Here is a 26,508-nt window from a genome sequence, read left to right on the forward strand (position 1 = left end):
TTGTTGGATACATTATTCTTTTCCCCTACAAGTACCTTGGCATCTTTAAACAAAACTAATCTCTGTACTTTCCCTGCCGTTCCATTGTTATGTCTGTCTTTATGCCAATACTTTATAATAAGTCCAAGTTGTCATCATCATTTGGTACTGATAAGGTCTCTTGTTTTTCCCCTCGTGACCCTTCCAGATCACTCTCCAGACTATAAGCCAAGGTATTTTTCTTAAGTGCAAATCTGAATCCATCAGTCCCTGTCACCCAGGAGATAAAACCAAAACTCTATTAATTTGGTCTTTTGCATGCTAGCTCTAATTTTATCTCAATTTATTTTTACCACTTCCTCATCCACATTCAATGCTCTGAACACTGTTCTCTCATCCTGGGCTTTTGCACTTGCTCTGTGCTTTATCTCAGATGCCCTCATCTTCACTTTCCCACCTTTGCCTGGCCAATACTCACCACTTCCCCTGGAATTCTTTCCTTAGACTCCCTTAGACAGCTTTGTTCTCACCTTGATGCTCACTCAGCACTGTGATTAGCCTATCACAACTGTCACACTATTTTAATTACCCATTTGTCTTCTCTGCCAGATCATAAGCTCCTTGGGATACAGAAAGCACTTGATATCTGAATGAGTGTAAAGATGAACAAGACAGTTCTTGTTCTTCAGAAGCTCCCAACAAAATGTGGGATGCAGAGCAGTAAACTGTACCAGATCCTGTCGCTCCCCACCCCACACCTCCAGTGCTTTCTAGGTCTGTCATTTCACAGTGCCTTGCTTCGTAGAAGGGATAACCTTTGTGTATTGGTCACTGTATTGAAATAAATCACTTGTATGGATCATCTGAGACCTGGGAAGAGAATAGCTTCTTCCACAGAACTTTCATTTCCTCCTGGCCACCTCCTGAGGACACTGCTAGAGACCACAGCTCAATCCAAGTTCAAAGCTTGACATTCCCTGAACCAATCCAAGATGCAAGTCTGAATCAGGGTTGTTTCCTCAGGTGACCTTCACTCTGGGGATGGAGCTCTGCTAGTCGCTGGCTTTAGTTTTGGTGGGTGGGATGTAGGTATAGTAGCTCAGACCCCTCGCTGTGTTTTCTGAGCAACATTTCCTGTGATATTGCCCACACAATGACTCAGCTTTATAATCTCTTCTCAATAAGCGCCCTAGGACAAAAGGAACTGAGTGCTAGGCTCAGCTCTTTGATTAGTGGAAACCGAAAGACCAATTTCAACCTTACCCTCACCCACAAGGCTCTACCATCCTTTGGCCCTTGGCTGCTGCCCCTCCCCAACAACGTACTCTGAAGCAGGCACATGCTCCTCCAGGCTGGCCCTCATACAAACCCTGTCCTAGGGCTTTTGTACTTCCCTAGAACCCATCTACATTTTTAACTTTCAAACAATTACGCTTCTTTTTGCAGTCAATTCACTTCCATGATTATCAGAAATAGCTATTTATCTGCACCTTTTAGGGCTCATTACTTTTGATGTTACTATTTTTCTTTCTTATCCCGCTCAGAATATAGACCCTTTGAAGATATATGCTTTGTCTTATCTGCCATCCTCAGCATTCGAGGTTCTAAGTACTTGCTTAATGTCTGTTTTTAACCTTAATGAGTATTAGGTTTACCTTTATGAGCTCAGGTCTCTTCAGATATATTTAGCTTAAAACAATTATATATTCTTTTTAAATAAAATTTAACTGTCTTATTTTTGAGACAGCGCACGAGCATTTGTGCATGTGGGGGAGGGGCTGGGGGGGGGGGGACAGAGGATCAGAAGCAGGCTCTGCACCGACAGTAGAGAGCCCGATGTGAGGCTCAAACTCATGAACTGTGAGATCATGACCTAAGACAAAAGTTGGACACTTAACTGACTGAGCCACCTAGGTGCCCTAAAACAATTACATTCTTAATCTGTAAATATATATTCAAGGTAAGCAATTTACCTCAGACACAGGGCAAAGATACAAGAAAAATATTTTTTTTAAATAAATGAAAGTAAAACCAATGAAGAATCGTTAATGGTTTACTTCAAAGCAATTTTTTTCAAACTTTCTGGGATAGGAAGGGTAAGTTGTTCTGCTGTGACACTTCACACAGATGGTGGTTTAGAGGTAGGTTTCAAAACTGCTAGCACTTGCATAAGTTTCTTTAGAAAAGTTAGTATAAAAATACAAGTACAATCAAGTTAATTTAACAAACATTTATTAAAAGCTTGTATATGTTGTGTACTGTGTGCTACATGCTGGGGGCATTTGAGACATTGCCCCTACTATTAAAGAATCCAGGACAGAAGACTGGTAGGGGGTGGGAAGGGAAGGAAAGGACAAATATAACCTTAGAACTACATTTGAACTGGACTTTTTAGGTAGAAAAGCAGATGAAAAACACTCTAGGAACATGGAAGAACATTAGCAAAGTATAGGTAGTCTTCTTTTGCTACTATTTAAGGAACAAAGTGTGTGGATGGCTGAAGAGCAGCCTGGGAACACAGGATGCAGGCAGTGAAGGGACAGAATGACAAGGACACTAGGAGAAAGGAGGGATTTGAGATCATTTTTAAAGAGAGGCTCAAAAGGACTTAATGATGATAAATATCAGAGAGGACCAGTAAATAGCGATTAAGTCTTCGTTTGGATAACTAGGTTGGATAGAATGCCATTATAACAGGAAAGAAAAGAGAAACATGCTTTCTGGGGTGTGAGAGAGGACATAAAACATTTTTTAAAGAGTTATTTTTATTTTTTTAATTTGAGAGGGAGTGTGAGTGGGGGAGAGGAGCAGAGGGAGAAAGAATCTTAAGCACACTCTACGCTCAGCTCAGTGCGAAGCCCGACCTCACGACTGTGAGATCATGACCTGAACTGAAGAGTGGGACGCTTAACCAACTGAGCCACCCAGGTGCCCCAGGACACAAGAAAATTTTTATGTTAAGTTGGAAACGTTTTCTGCAGGAAGTAGCCATCCTTATTAGGTTCTTGCCTGATGAGTTATATCTACCCACAATGGGTCCTTGAAGGTCAAGTACCTATATGAGAAGATATTTTCTACCTTAGGTTCTTATTTCAATTTTCCTTATTAAAACATTTCCAAACTCCACTGGGCTGGAAAGAGCACACAGGTACTCACTTACATATTTTGCCTTAAGCAAACATTAAAAAGAAATCTCATAAGCAATTTAAAAGATTTATTGACAGAAGTTCCCAACAGGACAGATGTTGTAGAACCACTGTGGCCTTGGACCCTATTATCCAAGCACAGAAAACTCTTAGCTATGTCATTTGACTTCTCTTCAGTTCATGTTTAACTTTGCTGTATGTTAGTGTGAAAAGTACTAAGGAATGTAGAGAGGACTTCAAAAGACTCACTTATCCACAGTGTTGCTTAAACCATCTGAGAGAGGTAGAAATTATTCTAAGATTTATAATAAAGGGAGAGAATGTCATCAAAGTACAAAGACGGGTCTTGCATTTACGTAACCAGTTACTCATCTACTGTTGAGGATGGAGAAACAGCATGTTGAGGTAAGGCAGTTTCATGCCCCTGTGAGGAGTGAGGTGCTCCTGGGGCAAGCAGGGACCCCTGGATAGAGAACTTAGAATATCAGCAGAGCATTCTTCCTGCTGTGAATAACTGAGATGCAGACAGGTATCCTGATTCTTCAGCCTCTCCTCTGCTTTTCTCATAGTTTCACGAGTCACTCATCTACATAAGTTAGTTGATCTATGTGTATACTCAGGAAAGTATTCCAAAGTTCTCTATGGTATGTCCTTATTAATCTAATAGAACTTAAAGTTCAGCAACACTAGACTCATGGTGGAACTCTAAGCAAGTGCTTGGGTCTCAGTTTCCACCTTTTCTGAAGATGCCTGTCTTTCAATCAGGACTTCTTCAATTAAAGCATGAAGAACCACTAAAATATACTAGGCTACACTGCTAAGTGAACATGATCCATTAAATAAATAAACAAGTGGCGTTAGGGACTATCTTCGTGCTGTGGCACCTATTTTTGGAAATGGACATGTCACTGTTTCCACAAACCTTTGAAGATCGCAGTCCTCTGTAATGAGAAACTAGTACATAAGTAAATTTTTACATTATTATAAACTACAAAGAGATTTAATTATCCAATTTAATATTCAAGTCTACATAAAAAAAAATCAATGACAACTGCTTTATTATTAAAAGTTACTGAATTCCATAAAGCACACAATGTAATTTATATTCAACTAACAAAAGTTTGGTACATGTATTTAAAAATATATAATATATAGATTTATGTCTTAACATTTATATTCTATTCAAAAAGCAGCAGCTTTACATATTTTACAACTTGAATTTATAAAATATATACATCCACCCTATTCAAATCCTCAAGCATGAGCTTCCATTCCTATTAATAAAATGCACAATTTGTATTTCTGAATATTGAGAGAAAAATGGTACCAACTAAAAACAACAAATCCACTTTAACTTGAACATGGACTTAATTCTTGGCTACCAGATAACTGACATGATAATCTGTTCGATTAATGATTTTACCCCGAGAATGACAATCAATTTGTATTTATGTAAATAATCTGTGGTTAACTATTAAGAGACTCGCATTTATATTCATGGTATCTGACATTCTACCACATTCCTCACTAGTCTTGTTTCAGGCTTTAGAATTAGAGAGGTGGGATTATTCAATCTTTCCATTTACCAGGAAATTTGACAAGTGCGGCCACACCTAACAAGCCAAAGCCCAGAACCATGCTTTGCCTTTGAGAAAACTGCTTAGAATTACTGCAGAAGCAAACTTTTGACAAAACCCTGACAAAGTATGCACCAAGAAATAGAACAAGAACTGTTTCTCTTTCTCCCTGTCAACTGCACTCAACTTGCACAACTGCAGTTCTTTAGGTATGGTAAAACATACCAGCTTCTAGTCAAGCTTTCCTTCCACATATTCAAAAATGTCTTCAGATATTATATTGTTTTATAAACAATTTTTTGATAAAACAGTCATATAACCATTCTGGAGATTCATCCTCAACTATCAGTCCCAGTAACTTTTGAGAATTAAAGTCACAGAGAACACCTCAATCATCAGGACGATAGTCAGAACCAGAACTTCAACTTTAAAGATAAAGATCTAAAGTTTGAAGTACATGTTTAGACTCCACGGGCCTCTAATGATAATGATGCATACAAGCCTGTCTTTAATGCAGTGCATGCTGAGAAAATTAAAGTCTCCCACAAATTATTAAAAAAAAAGAAAAAAAGTTCCAAATCTCAAAATGGCTTAGAAACTTAAATGGAAAAAACACTTTTACCAAAACAATTAATTCAATTCATTTGGGCAATATTTAGACTTTGGGAGAGTCACCATCCAAAAAGTAAGCAAAACTCCCTTAATATTAGTATTTAAGAACTAAATTACAATTAACAGCTCATTTATCAAGTAGTCAATTATTCAATAAATTTAGCCACCTACTCTTGAACTGAAATAAAGTATCAGAAATTCTACATATTTTATCTGTAGGAAGGAGTCCTCTTATTTAAGAAAAATTTCTGATGTAATTTCAATAGTCTTCCTTCTCTGGATTCCCTAACCTCAAGAAAAGGAAGGAGGAAAGAAGGAAGGAAGGGAGAGGGAGAGGAAAACTTCGGGAAACTCCTGAAGACCAACATAGTGGACATCTGTGAGAAGACAGGAAGAAAGGAGAGAAAAACAAGACTGCAAAGAGGATTGGGCCAAGTGGTGCAGATTAAAAGACACCTTCACAGATCTTAATCATGCAAAGGCATTAGCATAACACAGAATCGTGCAGTAGCTGATTTTGGTAACAGTGAATCCTTAGAGAAGATATGGGTAAGCCTCAGTTCTTTTAGAAAACCAATTTATATACACTTAATAATCCTAAGCATTCAGCTCGAATATGTACAAAAAAATTAAATAAAAGTGAGATCAAGAAATATAAGCAGCAGTGACCATAAAGGCTTAGAACTAGTGACACTGAATTCTTTATTTAAAAAAATTTTTGAACACACAGTACCTCCTCTTCTCTTCTATTTTTAGGAAGAAGTTGTAACAAGTTTAAATATCTCAATTCTCAAAAACAATAGGCTTTTTAAAAAATAAGATTTGATTACCAGAAACAAGTAATATGTGGTTACATACCATTTTCATATCACTACTCATTTCCATTATTTGTCAATTCATCTTTGATGCAATCTGGAAATAATTAAGCAGTCACTAGATACCTGTTTTAGAATCTGAAGAAATTATTATTCACCACAGGAATCTAATGATATATATTTGCATATATTTAAAATTTCAGAAGGGAAAAAGTAATAAACTATTCTAGTTATTTTATACCAAATATTTATATACCTAGTCAAAACAAATAAGGATTAAGGTCTTTCTCCAGATGAACCGTATATAAAAGCTATTTTTTAGCATCTTCTTTTGGGGATTAAAAAAAGCTTTATGTCCCTGCTAGCTAAAAGGAGGAATTCATACACTACAAGTAAGTCCTTTAGAGGTGAATATTAAATTCCTTAAGAGAACAGCCATAAAACATATTTTAAAAAATTTATCTTAAAAAACTGAAAACCATTTCTCTCATTAAAATCTATGGCATTAATACCTACTTAACATAATATTTTTTTTTTTGAAAGGGCACCAAGTTCATGATATAAACATGCAAAATAAGGAAATGAATGTATCACTGCCTTAACAGAATTTGGCAAACCAGAAGAATGGCCTTAAAATAAATAAATAAATAAATAAATAGAGAGTACATATTGTCTAAATATGAAGTATAATTCTGTAGGCCTATGTAGCAGACAGTGCCCCATAGAGCAAGGGAAGAGGGAAGTAGCATATTCCTATGTACATTTTCTTGGTATTCTGGTTGTCGTTCAACAACGTGTTACAGAGAAATATTGTTTATTATTACAAAGTCATTAATTTTGCTCTCTAGAGCAATGACTTAAGTAAACATCTTATGTCTTTTAATAATGTAACTTACATTTAAAATCAACTTAATTAAATCTAAGTGCAAAGGAGTTTCCAATAATTCCTAAGTTCAAGGGAGTAATGTAATGAATAAAGTGTTATCTTATTGCAAATTTTGAATGATTGGTATTTCTATATTTTAGGATATTTCACCTTCTCTTTAAACCGTAAAGTGTACTGAAATTATTTGGTTTCCTTTACTTTCCTCTGCTTCATTTTAATTTATTTTATGATATCTCTAGGTAGAGAGAGAGGTATCTTAAAATACTGCGATTTTTATTTTACAAAACTCAACTGAGGCTATATACCACCTATTAATCTACAGGACAGCATTGTTCATCTTTGACCTGGTATATTAATTCCTTTGGTGAATAAATGTCACAGGTCATTTCTTTATAAAAGAATTTTAGTAAGAGGACCAGCATTATGGAGAAAGATTCCCCCACCCCCACAAATGATCAAGTCAATCAGTTTAGAGTTGTGTAAAATATGAAAAATATATAATTTGTCACTGCAATTTTCATATTAAAAAGCAGTTAAAAACTAAGAGTAGCTCAAGCATTCCAAAAAACATTTTTTGTCTTGGTTAAACAGGGCAACTAATAAGACTGATAGAAACTACTGTGAGAACTTAGGTGTATCTAGTGAAGAAAGAACAAAAATGTGTTTAATTTCAAAAAGTGGTAGTTGCTAACTATAGTATAAACAGTGTCCACAATTTGGTGGCTGGCCATAGTTTTAATTTGTTTTTCAAGTTATTTCTACAGCAGACATATTTTTGAAGTCTACCCACCCCTGAGTTCAGCAATTATACTTTTAGAGTGTAAAATTATATGCCCTTAATTAACAACATGTACAAAGCTACAAAATGTCATCTATACAGAGATTAAAAACAATTTTGAAAATACTCCTCGCCAATTATTGATTGGATGGTTTTGCTGGGGTACATACTTCAAACCTTTCAGCCAATTGGCTTTTACTTTTAAGCCCAAATTGATTCATATATTTATTCACTGCAGGATATGTCAAAAAGAGTGCAACAACAGGCATTAGTAAAAATAACATTGTAGTAGAAACAGATTTTTGCATATGTGAAAAGGTAATTTATAAAATACATAATCGCTTTTTAAAAAGAGAACCTAGTTGCAGTATCATTAACTTACATGGTACTGAGAATTGGACGTTTCAACAATTTTTTTCTATAGAAAACTTTATCTAGCTGTAAGCAAAGTCTTTTAAACAACAAGAAAACAAAACTAATCCCTCCAGGAAAAATTGTATGGTTGTGTGAGACAAATAAGCAAACATACCATTCTATAGTGTACTTTTGCCTAAATTTTAAAATAAAAATGTCCACACTCTTTTGTTAAAACATTAAGCCTCTGTCAAAAATGTATTTCTTATTTTAGGGTACAGGATTAAAGGACAAAATGATACTTACAAGTAAAGAAAATTTACAGGAAAAAACTTGACAAAAATTTTCCAATTGAAGTACTGTAACATTCAATCTTGACTTAAAACATAACAAAAGAAACAAAATTGCAAACAAAAACTGTTTATGGATTTTCCAAACATAAATAAATGAAATAGTGTTTAGGCAGTAGGGCTCATGCTGATGGCTAGCAGGAAGTAACAGAGTGTAATCTACTTGGAAAAACTGTTAATGTACAAATAAGCCCAAATTATGGACTGCAGCAGTTGAATCATCACTGCCATTTTTCTTACTTCCAAAATAAAGCCTTGATTAAACCATTCATACCCTATATTACTCATACCTTTACTTCAGATATTGAGGAACTATATACAACAAATGAATTTATTTTCACCATAGGGATAACATATTGTACCTCTCTGCCAATGTTACTTGAAAACCTTCCATGTCAAAACAATTTGACAGCAGATATAAACAATTCAATAAATACGCAATGATCTTTCATTACAGTCCTTTAAAGACGCATGTTAATTCATGCCGTTAACCTTAGGATCACAGTGCATAGAATCCAAATATAAACAGTTGGGGTGACTTTCAAGGTAATGTTGGATCCCTCACTTTATTTATAATCCCACTATAACCAATAAGTTCATTTCATAGGCCCTATCATGCATTAATCATTGGGTGGCAGGAGTTAATGAAAATTTTTCCTGTTAAACGTCCATTGCCGGCAATGAACGTCCCAAAACCGCCAAGGAAGTCATTGTTATTGCACAATACATGAGGACCTGGAACTTTTCCAAAAGCTTAAAAAAATAAAAATAAAAAATGGAATTATATTTGACATTTCCTGACACCTGCATTAATACTGTATGACTAATAAAAGCATGTCAGTTGCCTGGACTGAACCAGCGATCAACATGCGCCCAGAATGCACACGAGTAAAAATGCAGTAAAAGGAAGTAGTCTTCATTGCCTATAGGTCACTTCCAGTCAAAGGTTAAAGTTCAAAGACTGAATGATCAAAGTGCTCATTTTCTCAGTAGGACTATCTTCTGCTAGGAGGATGATAACAGTGGCATCAACAAGTATCATCTTTAAGAAAAGGAGAAAAAAGATAATTAAAAAAGTCAAGCCTGCATAAGTAAAATCCACAAGTTAGCCTAACATATAAATAATTTCAAGTAGCAAGAAGAACATGATTTATTTGTCTGACTTGCCTCCCCCAATCCTTGCAAATAAAAAGTCCAATTTGTGTTCAATTATATAGTGACAAACACATCAAATTCAATTCTTTCATGGAAATGTAGTTCACACAGATCTTAAATGATGCATTAATTACTGTGTTAGTTCTACTTAAAATAATAAATTGATATATGTTAGCACATATTCAGGATTTATCTCTCAAGAGTTGTTTTAAGGGCCACAATTTTAAATTATAATGAGACAGGAAGCAAACTCCTGACCAACAGTGTCCTACTATTTAACACAGGATAATACAAGTTGTGCCTTTAGTCTATGAAGGAAATAACTTCACAAATAAGGTATGATCTCCAAATCAATTAATACATAGTCAATGTTATTAATTTCTCTATGGAAAATACATTTAAAAATACATTTTTCAGCAAATATAGATACATATGCAAATGAGGTTAAAAAAACTAAAATAATTTAGTAATGACTTCTGGTAGCCTCAACACATCATATTTATGTAAGACATGAAATTTGGGGATTCATAACTTATTTTACAAATTTTATTTCACAAGACATATCTGAAGGATTTATTTTGAGGACTGGTTACTCTTCAGAAAGAGGCTTTAGAAGGAAGACTAGTAACAACTACCCAAGAATTGTGAAAGCTCTCTAAAACATTTCTGAAAAATTGGCTAAAATACTTTATAAAATATCCCATGTTAGGATCAATACATTGTTAATAAAATCCCCATTCCCAATGATTCAATGAGAGCTAAAAACCAGTATATCTGAATTCTCTGCTAGGCAAACTCGTGGAATATTCCATCCCCTGTACATTAAGGGTGATCTAAAGGGTGAAATATATTGGATTTTTAAAATAAATCTTATCTAAATCATTAGAATTCTTTGAAGAAATAATATCTTTAAGAAGAAAGTAAATGGACAGTTTATAGTTTCTAAGTGTCACATGAAAGTATGTTTCCTCAATTACTGTGGAACTTGGAATACAGAGGAGATACAGATGTCATGGATGCAGAATATAAAAAATGTTAAAACATCACTTTTCCAACAGAGTAATTTATAATATTAGGGTTCTTGAAATTAATACTCAAACTAACCGCCCTTAGATCTCTAAGCTAAGGGACTGCACTAAATTCTGATAGGTCAAACTTTAAGTATCATACCATATGACAATGTATACAATAAAAAGGTGAGACAAAATTCAATTTGAACATTATATACCTAGTTAACTGCCAAAAATAAGCTTTTATTTCCAAAGATATCATCTCTGATAGGTGATACTGTAAATGTATCTGCATCAGGTTGTTCATTTTGGAAGTTTTTCAGTATAGTGGGCTGCTGTAGAATGTGCTACAATCCACCAAAATGAGTAAGAAATCCATACAAAGCTATTCTCCCTACCCTAATCTCCACTCTGGATCAGAAGTTAAAAAAAAAAAAAAAAAATTAGAGGACGAATATGATACTCCCTGCCTTAAACACTCTATCTTTAGAGAAATAAATGTACTAAGTAAGTTTTGAAAATAGAGTTCCATGATCTCTGATAGCTGGACCCACAAGGACACATGGATTTAACATTACAAATCCATCATGGCTGTAAATAACCAAAGAGTCTATGAGCAAATACTTAAGTATGGAGACAAGTATGAGCCAAAGCCAGGCAAACTTTTTCCTAGGAAAAAAAGGCCATCACTAAGAAGCAAAAAACTCATTTGTTAGCAAAAGGAACACAGTTTCCTAACTAGATGAAAAAGATTACTGAATACCAGGATGACCTACAAAAAAAGGTTGTTAATTTAATAAGATCAAGACAAATATAGGTCTATAAAACATGGTCAAATAACACAACATATCTAACCTCTTGAATAAAGTATTTGTAGCAAAATGAAGGCCTGGAAAAAAAATCTTAGATTAATCCCTTAAACTTTTTTCTGGAACTGTGTAAGCGCTTATTAAAACTATACCCTCAAATATAATACACAAATCACCAGTTCCAAAGAGGTGACATCTACCATGGCTAACTTCACTAGGCTTCTGGGAAATATGAGTAGAAGAGAACTATATTAGAAGCATGTCATTTAGTTCTCCCAAGTATAAGAACCATCCCATTATAATGGACACCACAACCATCACGTTATATTGGAAACCACCTCCCTGGATATTCCCAGGGACAAAAGACTAGAAAAAAAAGGAACACAGTAATAAGTCAGTAGATATGAAGTGGGATCCCAATTCTAAGAAAGACAAAAATAAATCTTTACAGTTAGGTTTGTGTCTTAACAGTTTAGGGAATTAAAATTTTACTTTGATGAACCAGTTCAAGAAAGATTTCACAGTAGACAACAGAACTGTTATCTAGCAGGAAATAAAGGGAAAAGGCTGTTAAGCTGCGTAAACATTTGGACTTAGGAATTTAGAAAATGATTTTGTAAGGTAGTGCAAATAAAAAGGTTTACACCTAACATAAGTAGTTCTATAGACTACTATAAGTTCTATAGACTCTATAAGTACTATAGTTCTATAGACAGCTATAAGACAGGAAGAAAAAGAGTTTATCAATACTAGTCTGAGACAATTTTATGTTCCTATCCCCTTATAATCCTTAAAATTTTACAGGTCCAGCTGAATGGAACCAGAATGTAGTTTAAAGTTTTGTAAAAAAAATAAAAAATAAATAAAAAAAAAAGAGAGCGAGGTATTCTTCTACTCCTCCCCAAACTTATAAACTCAACAGTTTACTGAACATAACATCTAAACATTATGCCAATCTATTTCCTGTAAGCCTAGTTTTCTGAAGCCAATACTCAATAACAGTCTTAAGCTATACTGCTCAATTCTCTTATCACCTTAAGGAAAATGCTTCAAGAACCAGATCAGTACTGCCATTTGTGAAAGGCAATCATTATGAAACTAAGTTATATACATTCAACATGGATCCCAGGAAACAGATGGATATTATTAATGGATTCTATTGGCTATCTTATTGAAATATTTTTATGATTCCATAAAAAGATACTTTTTCTCTTTTTCAAGAACAATTATGTCTGTTGTGATACTGAACTTCAGGCTCATTCATTCATTTGTGCACTAAACTGGCTACCATCTTAGCCCTGAATTATAGGTAAATTCCCCTTATGTATGCGGAAATGAGTTGTCTATTCAAATACCTATTTTGGTTAGTTCCCTTTACTTTTTTTAACCCTATTCTCTCCATTTAACCAATTTTTCAAAGCATATGGACCCCTGGCCTTAATTTGCAACACAGAATATTTGTATCCCAATGGCCTTAGTTCTTTAGTGAATAGAAACTATCAAAGAATTCTGGAAAACAGGTTGATAGTAAACTTCAAGTAAGTAACAGTAAGGAATGTGTGTTCACATCTCAGGAAATTTTTGCACTTTAATATTAAGGAGCTAGAGAAGAATCTCAAAAGAAATGCAGAAAGAAATGCAGAAGATATGATACTACAAAGAGAGTAACAGTAGGGTAGCAGTGACTGTCCTACATTTTCAAAGTATACTAACAACGTGGAAGATCACAGATTTAAGTTGAAAGAGGCTTTTTTTTCAAGCACCCAACACTGGTATCTATCTGGCAGCTCAAGTCTGGTGTATCAGCAGAAACCTACTCTTCCAAATCCAGGAGATCTACTGAACTGCTGAATTATTGTTTTTCATTAATAGTGGCATTCATCCTGCAGCCAGGAAGCCCTCTCAAGTGCATAGATATTATGAAACTAAACCCAAACCTCCCTTGTCTCTTTTGATTACAAACACTGACGAACACTCTGACCCACGTTGACCCAAGGACTGTGGAGCCTATACCTGAGGCCCACAATTCTGCTTGGCTTCTAGAAATTGAAATGGTAAGTGTTTCAGTAAGTTCATCCAATTCCCAGCAAGTCTTTATTTAGTCTCTGGATCTTTTTGTTTAAGTTTGTAGGTCATGTCAGGACACTGGCCTGACCTTGTAGCCCTTTCAGAATTAGATGATACTAAGAAATAACAAGAGTCCATATTTCTTGGTAATTTGGTGTTATAAGGAGAACATGATTGATCAATGAAGATCTTTTGGAACTAACGCAGCTAAACAGAAAAACATATAAGCTGACATCTGGAAAACTCAAAACAAAGCTGACGTATTCTGCTTTATGAGTGAGAGTATGATTACCTTTTTGATAAGATTTTTCAAATTCAGCTGTAAGGTCAAGGTGAGCTATTTCTCACATTGCTTATAACTATCACTCTGAAATGTATAAAGGCAGAGATAATATATGCTACACAGCTGAAATGCTTTAGTTTTTAAAGATGAAGGAAAAGTTCAAGGAAGACTGTCTATACCCACTCACCTTTATGAAAGAGCAGCTGCTCTATCATCTCAAAGTATAACTAGTATTACCCTTTCTTGATTTCATATGATGGTCACTCATGAAGCAAACTGTCGATTTAAAGAGATTCTGGGAGGGGAATGATTCAGGTATGCAGGGTTCAAGCATGAGTACAAAACATACTGAGTTAAGAACAGTCACTGTAAATCAATAATCTGAGAATGTTTTAAACAGAATTATCTGTAAATGAAAAAAATGTATCTGTACCTGGGACTGGAAACTGAGCTAGAATAGTCATAATTTAGTTGAAATACAATCCAGTCCTTTAAAGATGGCTAATTTGTATTTTGGGGGCAGGAAGGGGGAGAGACACTTTTAGTCTGTTTATTGGTAAAATGAACTCCTGGACATTAAGAAGCTAATTTAGTTTGAAAAGCCTCTCTTTTCTTAGTGCTTTTTGGCTAAGGTGGAGAATGTAATAGTCCAACCTATTAAAAGACTTTTTCTATTTTAGTAATGAGAGTATAAATTTCTCAGTTAACAGATAAAAACTATTAACTATGAAAAATAACTTCTATGAAGTGTATTTTGTTTTAAATAATTAATTTTATATTTCTAGTTTCCCTATGGGACTTTTCTCCATCTCTTTTTTTTTTAAAGTCTATTTATTTATTTTGAAAGACAGAGAGTAGGGGAGGGGCAGAGAGAAGAGGGAGAAGGAGAATCCCAAGCAGGCTCCACAGTCAGCATAGAGCTGGACATGGGGCTCAATTCCATGACCGTGAGATCATGACCTGAGCCAAAACCAAGAGTTGGATGCTTAACCAACTGAGCCACCCAAGCGCCCCTCTCCATTTCTTATTCAACAGCACGTAATGAGAAATTCTGGGAATATTCTTGGATAAAGGACTTCTCATAAGTCCTTTTATCTATATAAGGCAGCATCAGAGGGCCCAAAAGACTGTATCTTTCTGAAATTTCCCTACCAGGGAGTAAGGAAGGGAAAATGTACGAACACACTGAGGCAAGATAGCAGTTTATACGTTCAAATTATATGTATTTTTAAAATTCATCACTCCAAGGCAATTTCCTCTCAAGTTTTATTAGAAAACACAAGTGGCTTAAAATCTATGGAAAAAACAACGGGGCATTTTTTTATGATTAGTGAAGTTGAGTTTGAAACAGAAGGACTATACTATCTTTAGAACTTTGACACTTTAAAACATGTTTGATTTAGTGTGTTTGTCAATATTGATTGACTAATCTGAATTTTTGATGAATCTGGGACTTTCTATGCTAAGATACAGGGTCTGTGACACTCAAGAATTTTTTTTTTTTTGGAAGGAAGAGGTAGTTTGGTGTTTGGTCCTAGGCAAGAGGATGAAAAAGAATGACAAGCCAGCAGTGTAAATTGAATTAAAGGGCTGTTTACTTAAAGTAGGGTCTTAAATGTTTTAGTAGACTTTCAGTGCTCAGAAAGAATTCCTTAAGTCTGATTATTAATTCATTTTATATGGAAACCTGTCCTTTTATATCTCAGAATCCCTGTAACGGTAGTCCTCAAGCGTCAAGCTCTATCAGAATTATCTGGGGATATCTTAAAGACTAAAACAAAACCAGCATTCTAGGCACAGCAATAAAGTTTATTAAATTCTTTAAAAGAGAAAGCAATCAACAAGACTTTGCTGAAGGAGTTCCTGAGGGTGTGTGTAGCGGAAGGATTCGTTGAGGTAGGTGTGTTTGTATGCATGTCTGTGCCTGGAATGAATCCAGGCAAATAGTACATAAGATAACAAATAGTGTGTATTATAAATAATCCTCCACTGAACATTCCATGTATAAAACACTTCTTGTTTTAAAAATGATTTTCTTAGGATTGGGGCACCTAGGTGGCTTAGTCAGTTAAACATCCGACTTGGGCTCAGGTCATGGTCTCGCAGTTCATGAGTTCAAGCCCCGCATCAGGCTCTGTGCTGACAGCTCAGAGCCTGGAGCCTGCTTCGGATTCTGTGTCTCCCTCTCTCTCTGCGCCTCCCTTGCTCACCCTCTGTCTTTGTCTCTCTCAAAAATAAATAAATATTTAAAAAAAAAATTAAAAGATGATTTTCTTAGGATGGATTCTCAGAAATTGGTAACTCAGACAAAAGTCTTGATCTTAAACTTTGTTAAATATTGCTGAACTTGCTATACCATCAACAAATACGAAAGCACTATTTTTTTCTACTCTTTACTCTTTTCCAAGATTGCACTCATTTTATACAACTTGCCAATTCAAAAATAATTTCAAAATATTAAATCTGTAATTATTTTACTGTGAAGTTTTGGCCAATGCTTTTTATTAATTTTATTTATTATGTTAAGCAACTCTCATAAATGGTCTTTATTTTTAATAAACTATAAGTGTTTTTCACATTTTTAAAATAAAGGTTGGCTGTGTTTGAGGTTTTTCTAAAAGGTTTAAATTTTCATACAACTCTTTAATATTTAACATTTGTGATTCCTTTTGATTTCAGAAATTCTTCCTTCCTCTAGAGATGATCCCGAACTTTAAGAAAATATTTTCCCTTGTTTAAAAAAAAGTACTTAATTCGATCCACAGGAAATATTTTATATATGAAGTAAAAATGTAAACTTTTCTTTCCCAAAATGATTACCAACTTTCTAACAGGTTAACTTACTAAATAATTTTTTGCCTTCTGATTTGTGACACCTAATTCACCATATATTCAAATCTTATATATAAAAAGGCCTAGGAAAGAGTAATTCTATTTTGATGTCTATTCTTGCATTAATATGTTTTGGTATTTAGTAGACCATTTCTCTTTCATTATCCTTTAGTTCAAAATCCAAACTGCTCTTCTCACCTATTATTTTTTTCCAACTTTCAAGCACTCACCCATCATTCCACCGGATTTTTACTAAATTATATTAAACCTATAATTTGAAAATTATATAATACTAGTTTGTCATCAAATATCTCTATTTTTTGATAGCTCTTACAAGTTTTGCCATTTTTTCTTCTAGGTCATCTATAACTGTCATTAACATGAGTATTTACCTTTCCATGGCTCTTAGGGGCATTCCTCTTTCACTATGCTTTCTAACATGTAACTGTTGGCATAGTGCTATTGTATTGATTCTAGCCATCACTTATCTCAACACCTACAGAACTTTATAATTTAAAAAGTTTTTAATTGACTCAAATTAACTCAGGTAACAGAAGGTTTCACAATTGATAGAAAGATAAGGGGGGAAAGATCATACTCTTACTAATGAGCTGTCAGTTCTCATTTCTTATTAGGCTAACATTTAAAAAAAGAAAAATAAAGGAAATGCTCTGATGAATACATCAGAGTGGTTTTGTTCACTCCCTTCAAAAAGTACACTGAAGAGTATAAAATTTTTGTTGTGAATTTCAAATATACCTCTTTAAGGAAGAGGTGAAGTCAGTTTAGAAAAGACTGGCAGTTTTCAACTAAAAAGCTACCAGCACTCTCCCAACAGAATCAGTAAAACAAAATCAGGGAGAGTACTGTATTCACACAGCTACAATCAGAAAAACCACAAATTTTTGAGGGCTAACTATTAGAATAGGGAGAGCTTTATTTAATGGATCATCTCTTACAATGTGACTCCCCCTCCTGCCACTAAGAACAGTACCAGAATTAAGTAATTACAAAAGACATCAAAATTTCTATTTTAAGTTAACAGGTTTCCAAATAACTAATTTCAATTTCACTTAAAGATTATTAAAGACTCTTTTTTAGTGATAAATGGTAGCATTTTAGAATGTTAAAGTGGTTTTAGATTTTACTTACATGATAGGTATGATTTTATGTGCCCCATTAAAAATCTAGTCCAGTGTATCCATTAAATGTCTTAAATATTTTAAAGACTCTTCTCTATATTACAAAATTACATCAGTTATATATTCCCTTCTTTTCCCCAAACATATATAATCTTTCAAACCAAAATGCTAAAATAAAACTGCTTACCATGATACCACCATTTTGTTTTCTTTGGATTCTTGTTACATGTTCGAACATAAAAAGAATTATCTGGTGGTCGTCTCTGAAACCAAAAAGAATTTAAATAGATAAGAAGTTATAAAATAGAAGAAGATTTAAGGAGACAGTTTTAATAAAAGCTTTAGCAGAATTATTACAGACAGCATAAAAAATACAAATGTTTATGTAGCACAAATGAATATATTCCAGGAAAAGTAGAGTCTTGACACTGAAATTAAAAAATAAAATAAAATAAAATAAAATAAAATAAAATAAAATAAAATAAAATAAAGGTATGCATGTGTGATTTGGATTAGGTTCCAACTATTAACCCAAAGTGGTAGCATTAGGTTTTAAAGAATTTTGCTTTCATTTATCTCCCTAGAAATAATTTAGTAATTACTTCTATAAACTAATTAAAAAAAAAAAAGAAAAAAAAGGCAGAGAAGTCTACTTTATTAGATTTGTCTGAGAAACTAACAGCAACTTATAGACCTCCACAAAGAATTATGGTTTTCCTGTAAGATAGTACCACCAAGGACAAACTAAAGGATTCAGTTTCCAAACAATATATAAAAAGAAAAAAGGGGAAAAGCTATGTTGGCATTTCTGCTATACATATGTCCCGACTAGCATATTATTAGAAACATATGGCAGCTCTCCAAGGGAGCTATAGCAGGAAAAGTGATGCCAACAACACTGACGACAGATTATGGAAGGGAATTTCCCTGAAAATGTTGGATACTGGTTACACAAAACAAATATGTGACTCTCTACAAAAATTTGGAAACATGTCAAGTTTGTACTAAAGCCACTGAGGGCAGGTTAGTAGGTAATATGATAGGTCCAACCAACAACTAATGGCGAGCAGGACTGCCTAGACAACAGGAAGGGAGATAGGCAGTCCACTTGGCACTTCTATAACTCAGGTACAGAACTCTGATCTTAGTTGAGCCTTATAACGCTCTTATAAGTCAATGTTAATAGTGATTTAACAAAAGGGAAGAGTAGAGTATAAGATGTTAAACAGCTATCCCAAGATTACCCTGCTGACACAAATTAAGAAAATAGCTGAAAAATTAATATTATGAAATGAGATGCCTGGCTACCTCAAAGAATAGATGGTCTGTTGCTGTTTGTCCTGCAAAGTCATAATCTGTGTTCACGTGGAATAAACTGCTACCACTGCAACAAATTTCATAAACTCATTTTCTCTGTATATTGATTAGAACCCAATCTTAAAAAAAAAAAAAAAAAAAAAAAAAAAATATATATATATATATATATATATATATATATATATATATATATGTTTAAGGAAGAAAATACACTCATTCTATTTGCTTAAGTCAAGAATACAACCAAAATACTAAGTGATCACAGAGACATGGTTCTTAGAAAAATAAAGTAACTATACAAAAAGATGGATTACCAAAATTGTTTTAGGAACTGAATACAAGCTGGAAAGTTTGGACAATCTATATTACAAGGGCACTGAGAATAAATGGTAGATTACTGAAAGGCCTCTCAATATCAGAAATTATTTTTAACTACTGAAATCTACTAACATAATGGATTTAAATGTCCTCAGTTTAGGGAACCATTCTTGCCTGTGAAAAAGAAAACTGGAGTGAAAGAATTATGACTAAATCAAAGTTCCCAAATGCTTATAGTAAAAATTAAAATTTGTATTCAACTCAAATATTAAAGTGAAACTCACAGCACCACATTGGCCACAGAGTAAAATTCACCTCTTTTAAAAGAAGAGCTTTTGGTGAGTAGTTAAGACTTTTAAAAGCTTGTTTGGAGCTAGATCCCCTCAGTTTCAAACCAAGTTTCCTCTTCATGTTTGTAACCTTGTACTTAACACAGTAAAAACAGCACCTAGTAGGTACCTACAAAATGTTTGCTGAATTTTCCTCATATTTCACAGAACTAATGTGGCCAGAATTCTAGCTTCCAGATTATTATCTTGTTTAAATATAATGAAGTTTATATTATATAACATAGCTTGCCAATAATTTAAATGGAATAATTCGTCATTTACTAACTATGCAAGAAAACTAGTAGTAGAAAACTGAAATGTGAATAGTGAGGATTAGAAAAGGATAAAGGAGGTAAAGAATACAGTCATTTCTAGCTTTTAATAGTAAATCATTACACTTATTTTAAATTACATTAAAATGCAAAAAAGTGCTAATTAATTCAAGGCACATGCAAGAGTTATGTGCACACATCACTGGTGTTCATCTCAATTTTTCTTATTAAATTTTATACTTAACTGCCTCACCTTTCTGAAGACATTAAACATTAACACGGGCACAGAAGTCTTTGTAACTGCAAACTGCTCTGCTCTACACCTAAAAATTTTTATGTATGCTGGGATTGGAAGTGTGGGGGATGAGAAAATATGGAAGCAATAAATGAGTAAGAGTTGTTTCCAAAGCCCTTGGGGTTAACAAAAGCTCAAGCGTAGCCTTTATATGCAATGTAAAAAGCCCACAGGGAAAGAGGAAACTTAAATTAAAAAGTCATACCACAATTAGATAGTATGTACCTTATTTCCTCTATTCTAAGGTGTACATTTTTCTGCACATTTTAATATTCCTGAATGGGGATATATACCTTTTAACTAATGGTGTAACAGTTTACCGCCGGAAGTTTTTTTCTTTCTTATATTAGGTATATAAAACTGTACATTAAGGGCTTATAATGCCATATTTTTAAAAAATACAATTTAAACCATTATTTCCCATACTTCTTTGAACAAAAAAAAACCTATTTGTTTTTTAAAAACTAACACCAAGAAACATCTTATGGAACTAACATTCCAAGAAACTTACTTTGCAAACAGTGTCTTGGTGTTTCAGAGTCTAGAGAACTTACCATTTAAAAATGAGCTACTAACCTTCAAGTTCTCTAAACACTAATTTAGTAAAAATGACAGGTGAATTTGGAGAACACAGGAAAAAAAATGCTGAAATAACCCCACAGACCCCCTAATACATAAGGTAAATTTGTTTCTCCTTTAAACCGAATACAAAAGAAAACCCTTATGAAAGAGAGTCTTTAAAATATAGAAATATATGAATATTGTGCTACACTAACCCTCAGGCAGAAATGACAAGAAGATCAGAAATGCACGCAGGATTTAGATACTTTAAAAGGGTATCCTAAGTTTGACTCATTTGATTTTTGTTTCTGGTAATTTTTGCCTTTCCATCAGATACAGGATCTGTGGATTAGTAAAGGAGAATTAGAGGGAAGTCCTGAAAATTCTACTGGTAATCTAATCCTCCTCCTTCAACCTAGTCATTATGATGATCATAATGATAGGAAAGCTCTGGCTCCTGGGAAATTCCCTAAAAGAGGATGATAGGGTGGAAGCCAACAGAGTGGAGAAGGGAGCTATGAAAACTTGTTCCTGGGGCTTTCCATTGTGAAATCCAGAAGCAAGAATTTCTTGTACACATTTGCCCTGTGTATGCTTACAGAAATAAAATTCAGATTATTTAAGAAATCTGCAGAACTTTTCTGTTTAAGAAATATAAAACAATGTCTGACGTCTACGTGGAATGAAAAATTACCACAGTAATTTTCCAATCTATTACTAAACATGATATTACCTATAACTTCATAATAAAAGGCATTAAGTCTTTCAAATAAATCATGTATTAAAATAGTTTCTTACCCAAACTAAAAGAACAGATATTACTTGGAATAATTCTGAAAAGTCCTACCTTTTCTTTGCAGCTGGAAAGCATGCTAATAATGCTAAGACAAACTGATTGGACTGAGAGCGCTGGGGACCAGTCTTCTGTTAGAATGGATAAACAGATATGACCATTGCTATAAACATGAGGATGAACAGGAATATTTTCACCAGTAAACATGACCTAAGAAAGAATAAAATTCCATTAACACTCAAATATTCTGTGTTATCAAGAAATAAAATATTCTCCACAGAACTTATTATTCTAAAAACCAACTAAGCAACTAAAAAATAACTGCTCATTGTTTATTCTCATCAATTCACGAAGAACTGGTTTCACTGTATGAATGAGCACGTAGGGAATGGTACACATAGGGAAAAAGCCCAGATCATCTATTTTTTATTTCAACTATTTTTCACAAATTCCTTTTAAAAATTCATAAATTAATCATGCATTTTTAGCCTAGCAAAAGACTACTATATTTATAAGAATGCTTTTTCAAATTCTACTCGTTGCTCTCTGCATATAGAAATCATATGAAAGTATTCAATTTGGGGACAACATGAATTCTAGATGATAGGAGCATCCCCTTCCACCTGTAACAATGCTATCACCTAAGGTACTACATGCAAAAGGAAATGACTGCTATATATAACACCTGCTCTAAACTCACTCGTCCATTATGATGGATACAAATTACTATTTATTAATCAGCAAATAACTATGTGCTTACATACATACACACACACACACACACACACACACACACACACACACACAATGGTTGAATGAGTCTCCCAATTACTTGTTTTTCTCTGCCTCTTCTACTCAATTCTTCTAACAATTTTTCCTTTCTCCAACTTTCCTTGCCTCAGCACTGTTTTTTGAAAGGTAATAAATCTATTATTCCCTCCTTTGCCCTAATAATTCACTAAGAATCCTGTTAGTAGTGCTTCTTAAACGTATCTACACTGGGACGCCTGGGTGGCTCAGTTGGTTGAGCATCCGACTCTTGATTTTGGCTCAGGTCATGATCCCAGGGTTGTGGGATCCAACCCCATTGGGGCTCCACCCTCAGTGTAAAGCCTGCTTATGATCCTCTCTCTGCCCCTCCTACACTCATGTGTACATTCTCTCTCTCTCTCAAAAAAAAAGAATGAATGAAGGAATAAATACATACATAATAAATGTATTAAAAAAAACAAAAATAAACACATAACTCCATATTTAAAAACAAAACCCTTATGTACACTAAGCATCTGAATGGGCAAGAGAATGAATTCATACATTCTGATGAATCTGTAAGCACAGTCCAAAGTAGGACAAAGAAAGCAGAAGTCTAATATTTAAGAATGCTTATATATGTTACTTCATAAAAAATTACTTATTTTGATATAAAAATTAATCCACCAATCTTTACATTAATTTTATGCTGCAGTAAGATGTACCATTTTTATTCTGTTGTTTAGTAGTAATTACTAATTTCTGACCTGACCTTAAAAAAAAAAAAATCACCTGAAGGTTTGGTTAAAAATAAGAATTCAAGAGTCCCACATTCATAGATACAGATTCAATAGGTATGATGAGATTTTTATACAGCTCATCAAATATAAACCAGTACTTCCCAAAAGAGACTTACAGTAATCTCTCTCAGCCCTACAAACTGCCTCACACTTGGGTACAGCAAAATCTTAGTAAGAAACCCTACCGTCAGTTATGTCAGAAACTGATGAAGTATTTGTTACTCTAGGCATAACTTATTTTCCCTTTTATAGAAAGCCAGTGAAATAAGTATGGCTAGGGTAAGGTATGTCATTATTTAATATGGGATGTTATGGAAAGTTATCATAAGCTGGGTTTTTGCTTTTATTTTAAAATATCTATCTAACAATTCTGACTTTATTATAATTTCACAAATATTTACATTTTAACAAAGCACTCTTTCATAAGCAGGAGTCCTCTAACACTTCAAATATACTACTAACATATGGAACTCATTGCCTGGCTGAAGCTAATATAAGACAACAAAAGGAATTTTCTTCTCAAAGGAATAACTTTGCACATTTGCATATTTTTATTTCTTTAAATTCTGGTCATGCACCCTCCATTTCCACTGAAAAGAGCTAAACTAAAGCTGAAAACTAAAAATAAGTCTCAAAATAAGAGATATCAAGTTACTTGCTCTGCCTGATTGTAGAAGACCACCCAATCCCTGACTCTGGCACAGCTGTGTTTAAAGCATATTATTTATCTCAATTTTATCTATCAGTGTTATTACCCTTTTCATTCACTTTTTTGCTAAAAAAGTGCTACCCTAAAAGGAAATGACTGCTTAAATGGTCTTGCAGCTCCATACTTTTTGAGTCTATCCACAATTACTTTAAATTCTATTTTTTATAAACATGTAGTTTATTATATGCATTTGATATTCCCACAATGTGTTGTAGATTTCTAGAGTTTGAGTTTATAATCTCACAGAATATGCATCTGCTCTGGGGGATTCATTCTGCCACAAAATCCCATTTGGCCAGTAGGGTATTTTCAGTAATAACACAAACAGTGCCCAAGCAAGACCTTATCCCCTGGCCACGAAATATATTTTAAAGGATGGTTCTTTTCCAGTAAGGTCTCCTTTTTAAAAAGTCACACAGAATAGTGCTCTGAAAGTACCAAAAAATGAAGAACTGCTAAGATATCTTCTTTGCATGCATCAGCGACCATCAAGGAAAATACACAGCAAGATACAAAGGTTATCACAACATGCTTCGAATAGCCAATTCACAAGGCAGAAGGAAAGGAGTATTTCTCTTAGAATGGATTACAAACTAAATCACTTGGCCTGAGAGCCAAGAAGGGCCCACGAACAAGGACATCAGGAGAGAAGGGATGAAATGCAGTAGAAGACACCTACAGCAGGAGCAGCAGACCCTGACAAGCACAGAGGAGAGCCAGAAATCAAGACAGAAACAGCTCTGAACTCTAAGGGAACTGAAGTAATAAACTTAATCAGATCTCAATAAACCTTTAAAAAAAAAAAAAAAAAAAAAAAAAAAGCTGGGGCTTTTTAACATGCTGCATGCAGGGCCAATGCAGCCAGCCTAAAAACAGCGGAATCAATAGCTGCACATATTAAGATAGCCCCTAGGACCTAACCTGCCAGATACAGAATTTTAGAAGTTTGCCTAAACATGGAAAGGCTGAGTTTACATGCCAGATGTAACTGGCATTCCAGGATGAACCCCTGAAATAAAAGAAAAAACTTTTTTCAACAGCTTATTCATGTAAAAAGGCTGGTAAGCAGCTTCCACAGACAGTTTTAAACTCTGTGATTCTGGTTCTTTGCATGTGATGGGGAAAGTAACCAAGGCTGAATTTCTTTTAGATCATGCTCTTAACCATCTTCATTTATTTAACACACAGTACAATCCAAAGGAGGAAATGGACATTTCAGTTATTTAACTGCAGCCAAGCAAGTTCTGAACATTTAAGAGATGAAGAGCTGTTTTCAGAATTAAAAAACTTTTTGAGGGGAATCCCAAGTAACTGACAAAACCAAAACAGATTTAAGAAGACAACTGAATACAATGAATTTGAAACAAAAGGGAATAAGAACATTGCTAATTTCTTTATTTTAAAAGTTATTTATTTTTTAAATAATTTATTCAAATTCAAATTTAGCATATAAACAGTTAACAGAGACTGCACACACTCCCTACTGCATAAACCAAACAAATGGAAGTACAGATTTTAAAGAATAAGCTGTTTTATGGGAAAAAAGCCATGATTTTAGATCTAATGATTTTAGATCTAATGCACGTGAATCACATCTGAAGTTCTGAGTCTGCATGAGAAACAGTCCTCAGACATCTCTAAATTTCCAAATATCTATCATTACGGTGTATTTTCCACAGTAGGTGAGATCTAAGAAAACTATGCTCAGAATCCGCATAATTTTGGAGGTAAGTAAGCACATCTAACCTAAAGTTTTAAGCAAGCCAACCCCTGGGTAACTTTTGGTACCAAACGTAGTGTCTTTCATAAAACTACTAATCTGAGAATGAAAGCCACTGACAGTGACAAAATAAAGAATGGAAATTAGGTAACTGTTTCTAATATGAAATTCATGGTACTAGTACATTAGGATTTCCAAACATCAAGTCGATACTGGATGAGCCCACAAATACTGAGATCTGACCACAAGGAAGGCATATACTACTGAGTTCACACTAATGTTCTGCAACTAATTAGAAAGTGAGTAACCTAATATAGTGTCAAACTAGGTCAAAACACATGACAAGAATAAGTAGTAAAAAACAGGCTATAAAATATAAAAGCCAATCTACAAAATGGATACAAAGATTTCCCTAGGAACAATATAAGGAAATGTTTTCCCTTATTAAAACTGTAAGTAGATGACAAGACTCAATGGGCAACTATAGAAATTGAACATAAAAGCAAAGTTTGTTGGAATCAGATATGTAATTATTCATAATGTATAATATAGGCAGGCTAGCACAAATGGTAAATATCTGACAAAAATAACTGGAGATTTGCAGTTTTAGCATAGTTTTTAATTCAATGCTCCCCTTTCAGTCATTTAATATGTATTAGTAGCATCAAGTAGTTCAAGTATTACACAGACAAAATTCCTGGATACAATGAAACTAAACTTGGGTTCCCTGGATGGTACCTTCTCTCTCCTTTACAAGCTGTGTTCTTCTAGCCTACCAGTCCTCTCCATTTATCTTCCCTCTGCTTTACCAGACTTCAACAAATAGGGTTCACTGTTCACTTTTCCCTC

The 26,508-nt window shown here is 34.1% G+C and overlaps 1 protein-coding gene across 2 annotated transcripts in view; it reads right to left on the reverse strand.

Annotated features, from left to right (window-relative positions):
- Positions 1-3,392: 3,392 nt before the first annotated feature.
- The window catches only part of UBE2W (ubiquitin conjugating enzyme E2 W), a 73,042-nt gene continuing 49,926 nt past the window's right edge, over positions 3,393-26,508 (reverse strand). Inside the window, exons 4-6 of one of the 2 annotated variants that reach the window (XM_042924394.1) lie at positions 21,735-21,890; positions 17,983-18,058; positions 3,393-9,539 (exon numbers count right to left, since the gene is read on the reverse strand). In XM_042924394.1, the coding sequence (XP_042780328.1) occupies positions 9,526-9,539; positions 17,983-18,058; positions 21,735-21,890 (246 nt within the window). In that variant the 3' untranslated portion in view covers positions 3,393-9,525. Of the gene's footprint in view, positions 9,540-16,555; positions 18,059-21,734; positions 21,891-26,508 lie in introns of those variants that run through there. The other variant, XM_042924393.1, reaches the window with a different exon arrangement.

The sequence above is a fragment of the Panthera leo genome, chromosome F2 (assembly GCF_018350215.1).
Source record: "Panthera leo isolate Ple1 chromosome F2, P.leo_Ple1_pat1.1, whole genome shotgun sequence".
NCBI lineage: Eukaryota > Metazoa > Chordata > Mammalia > Carnivora > Felidae > Panthera > Panthera leo.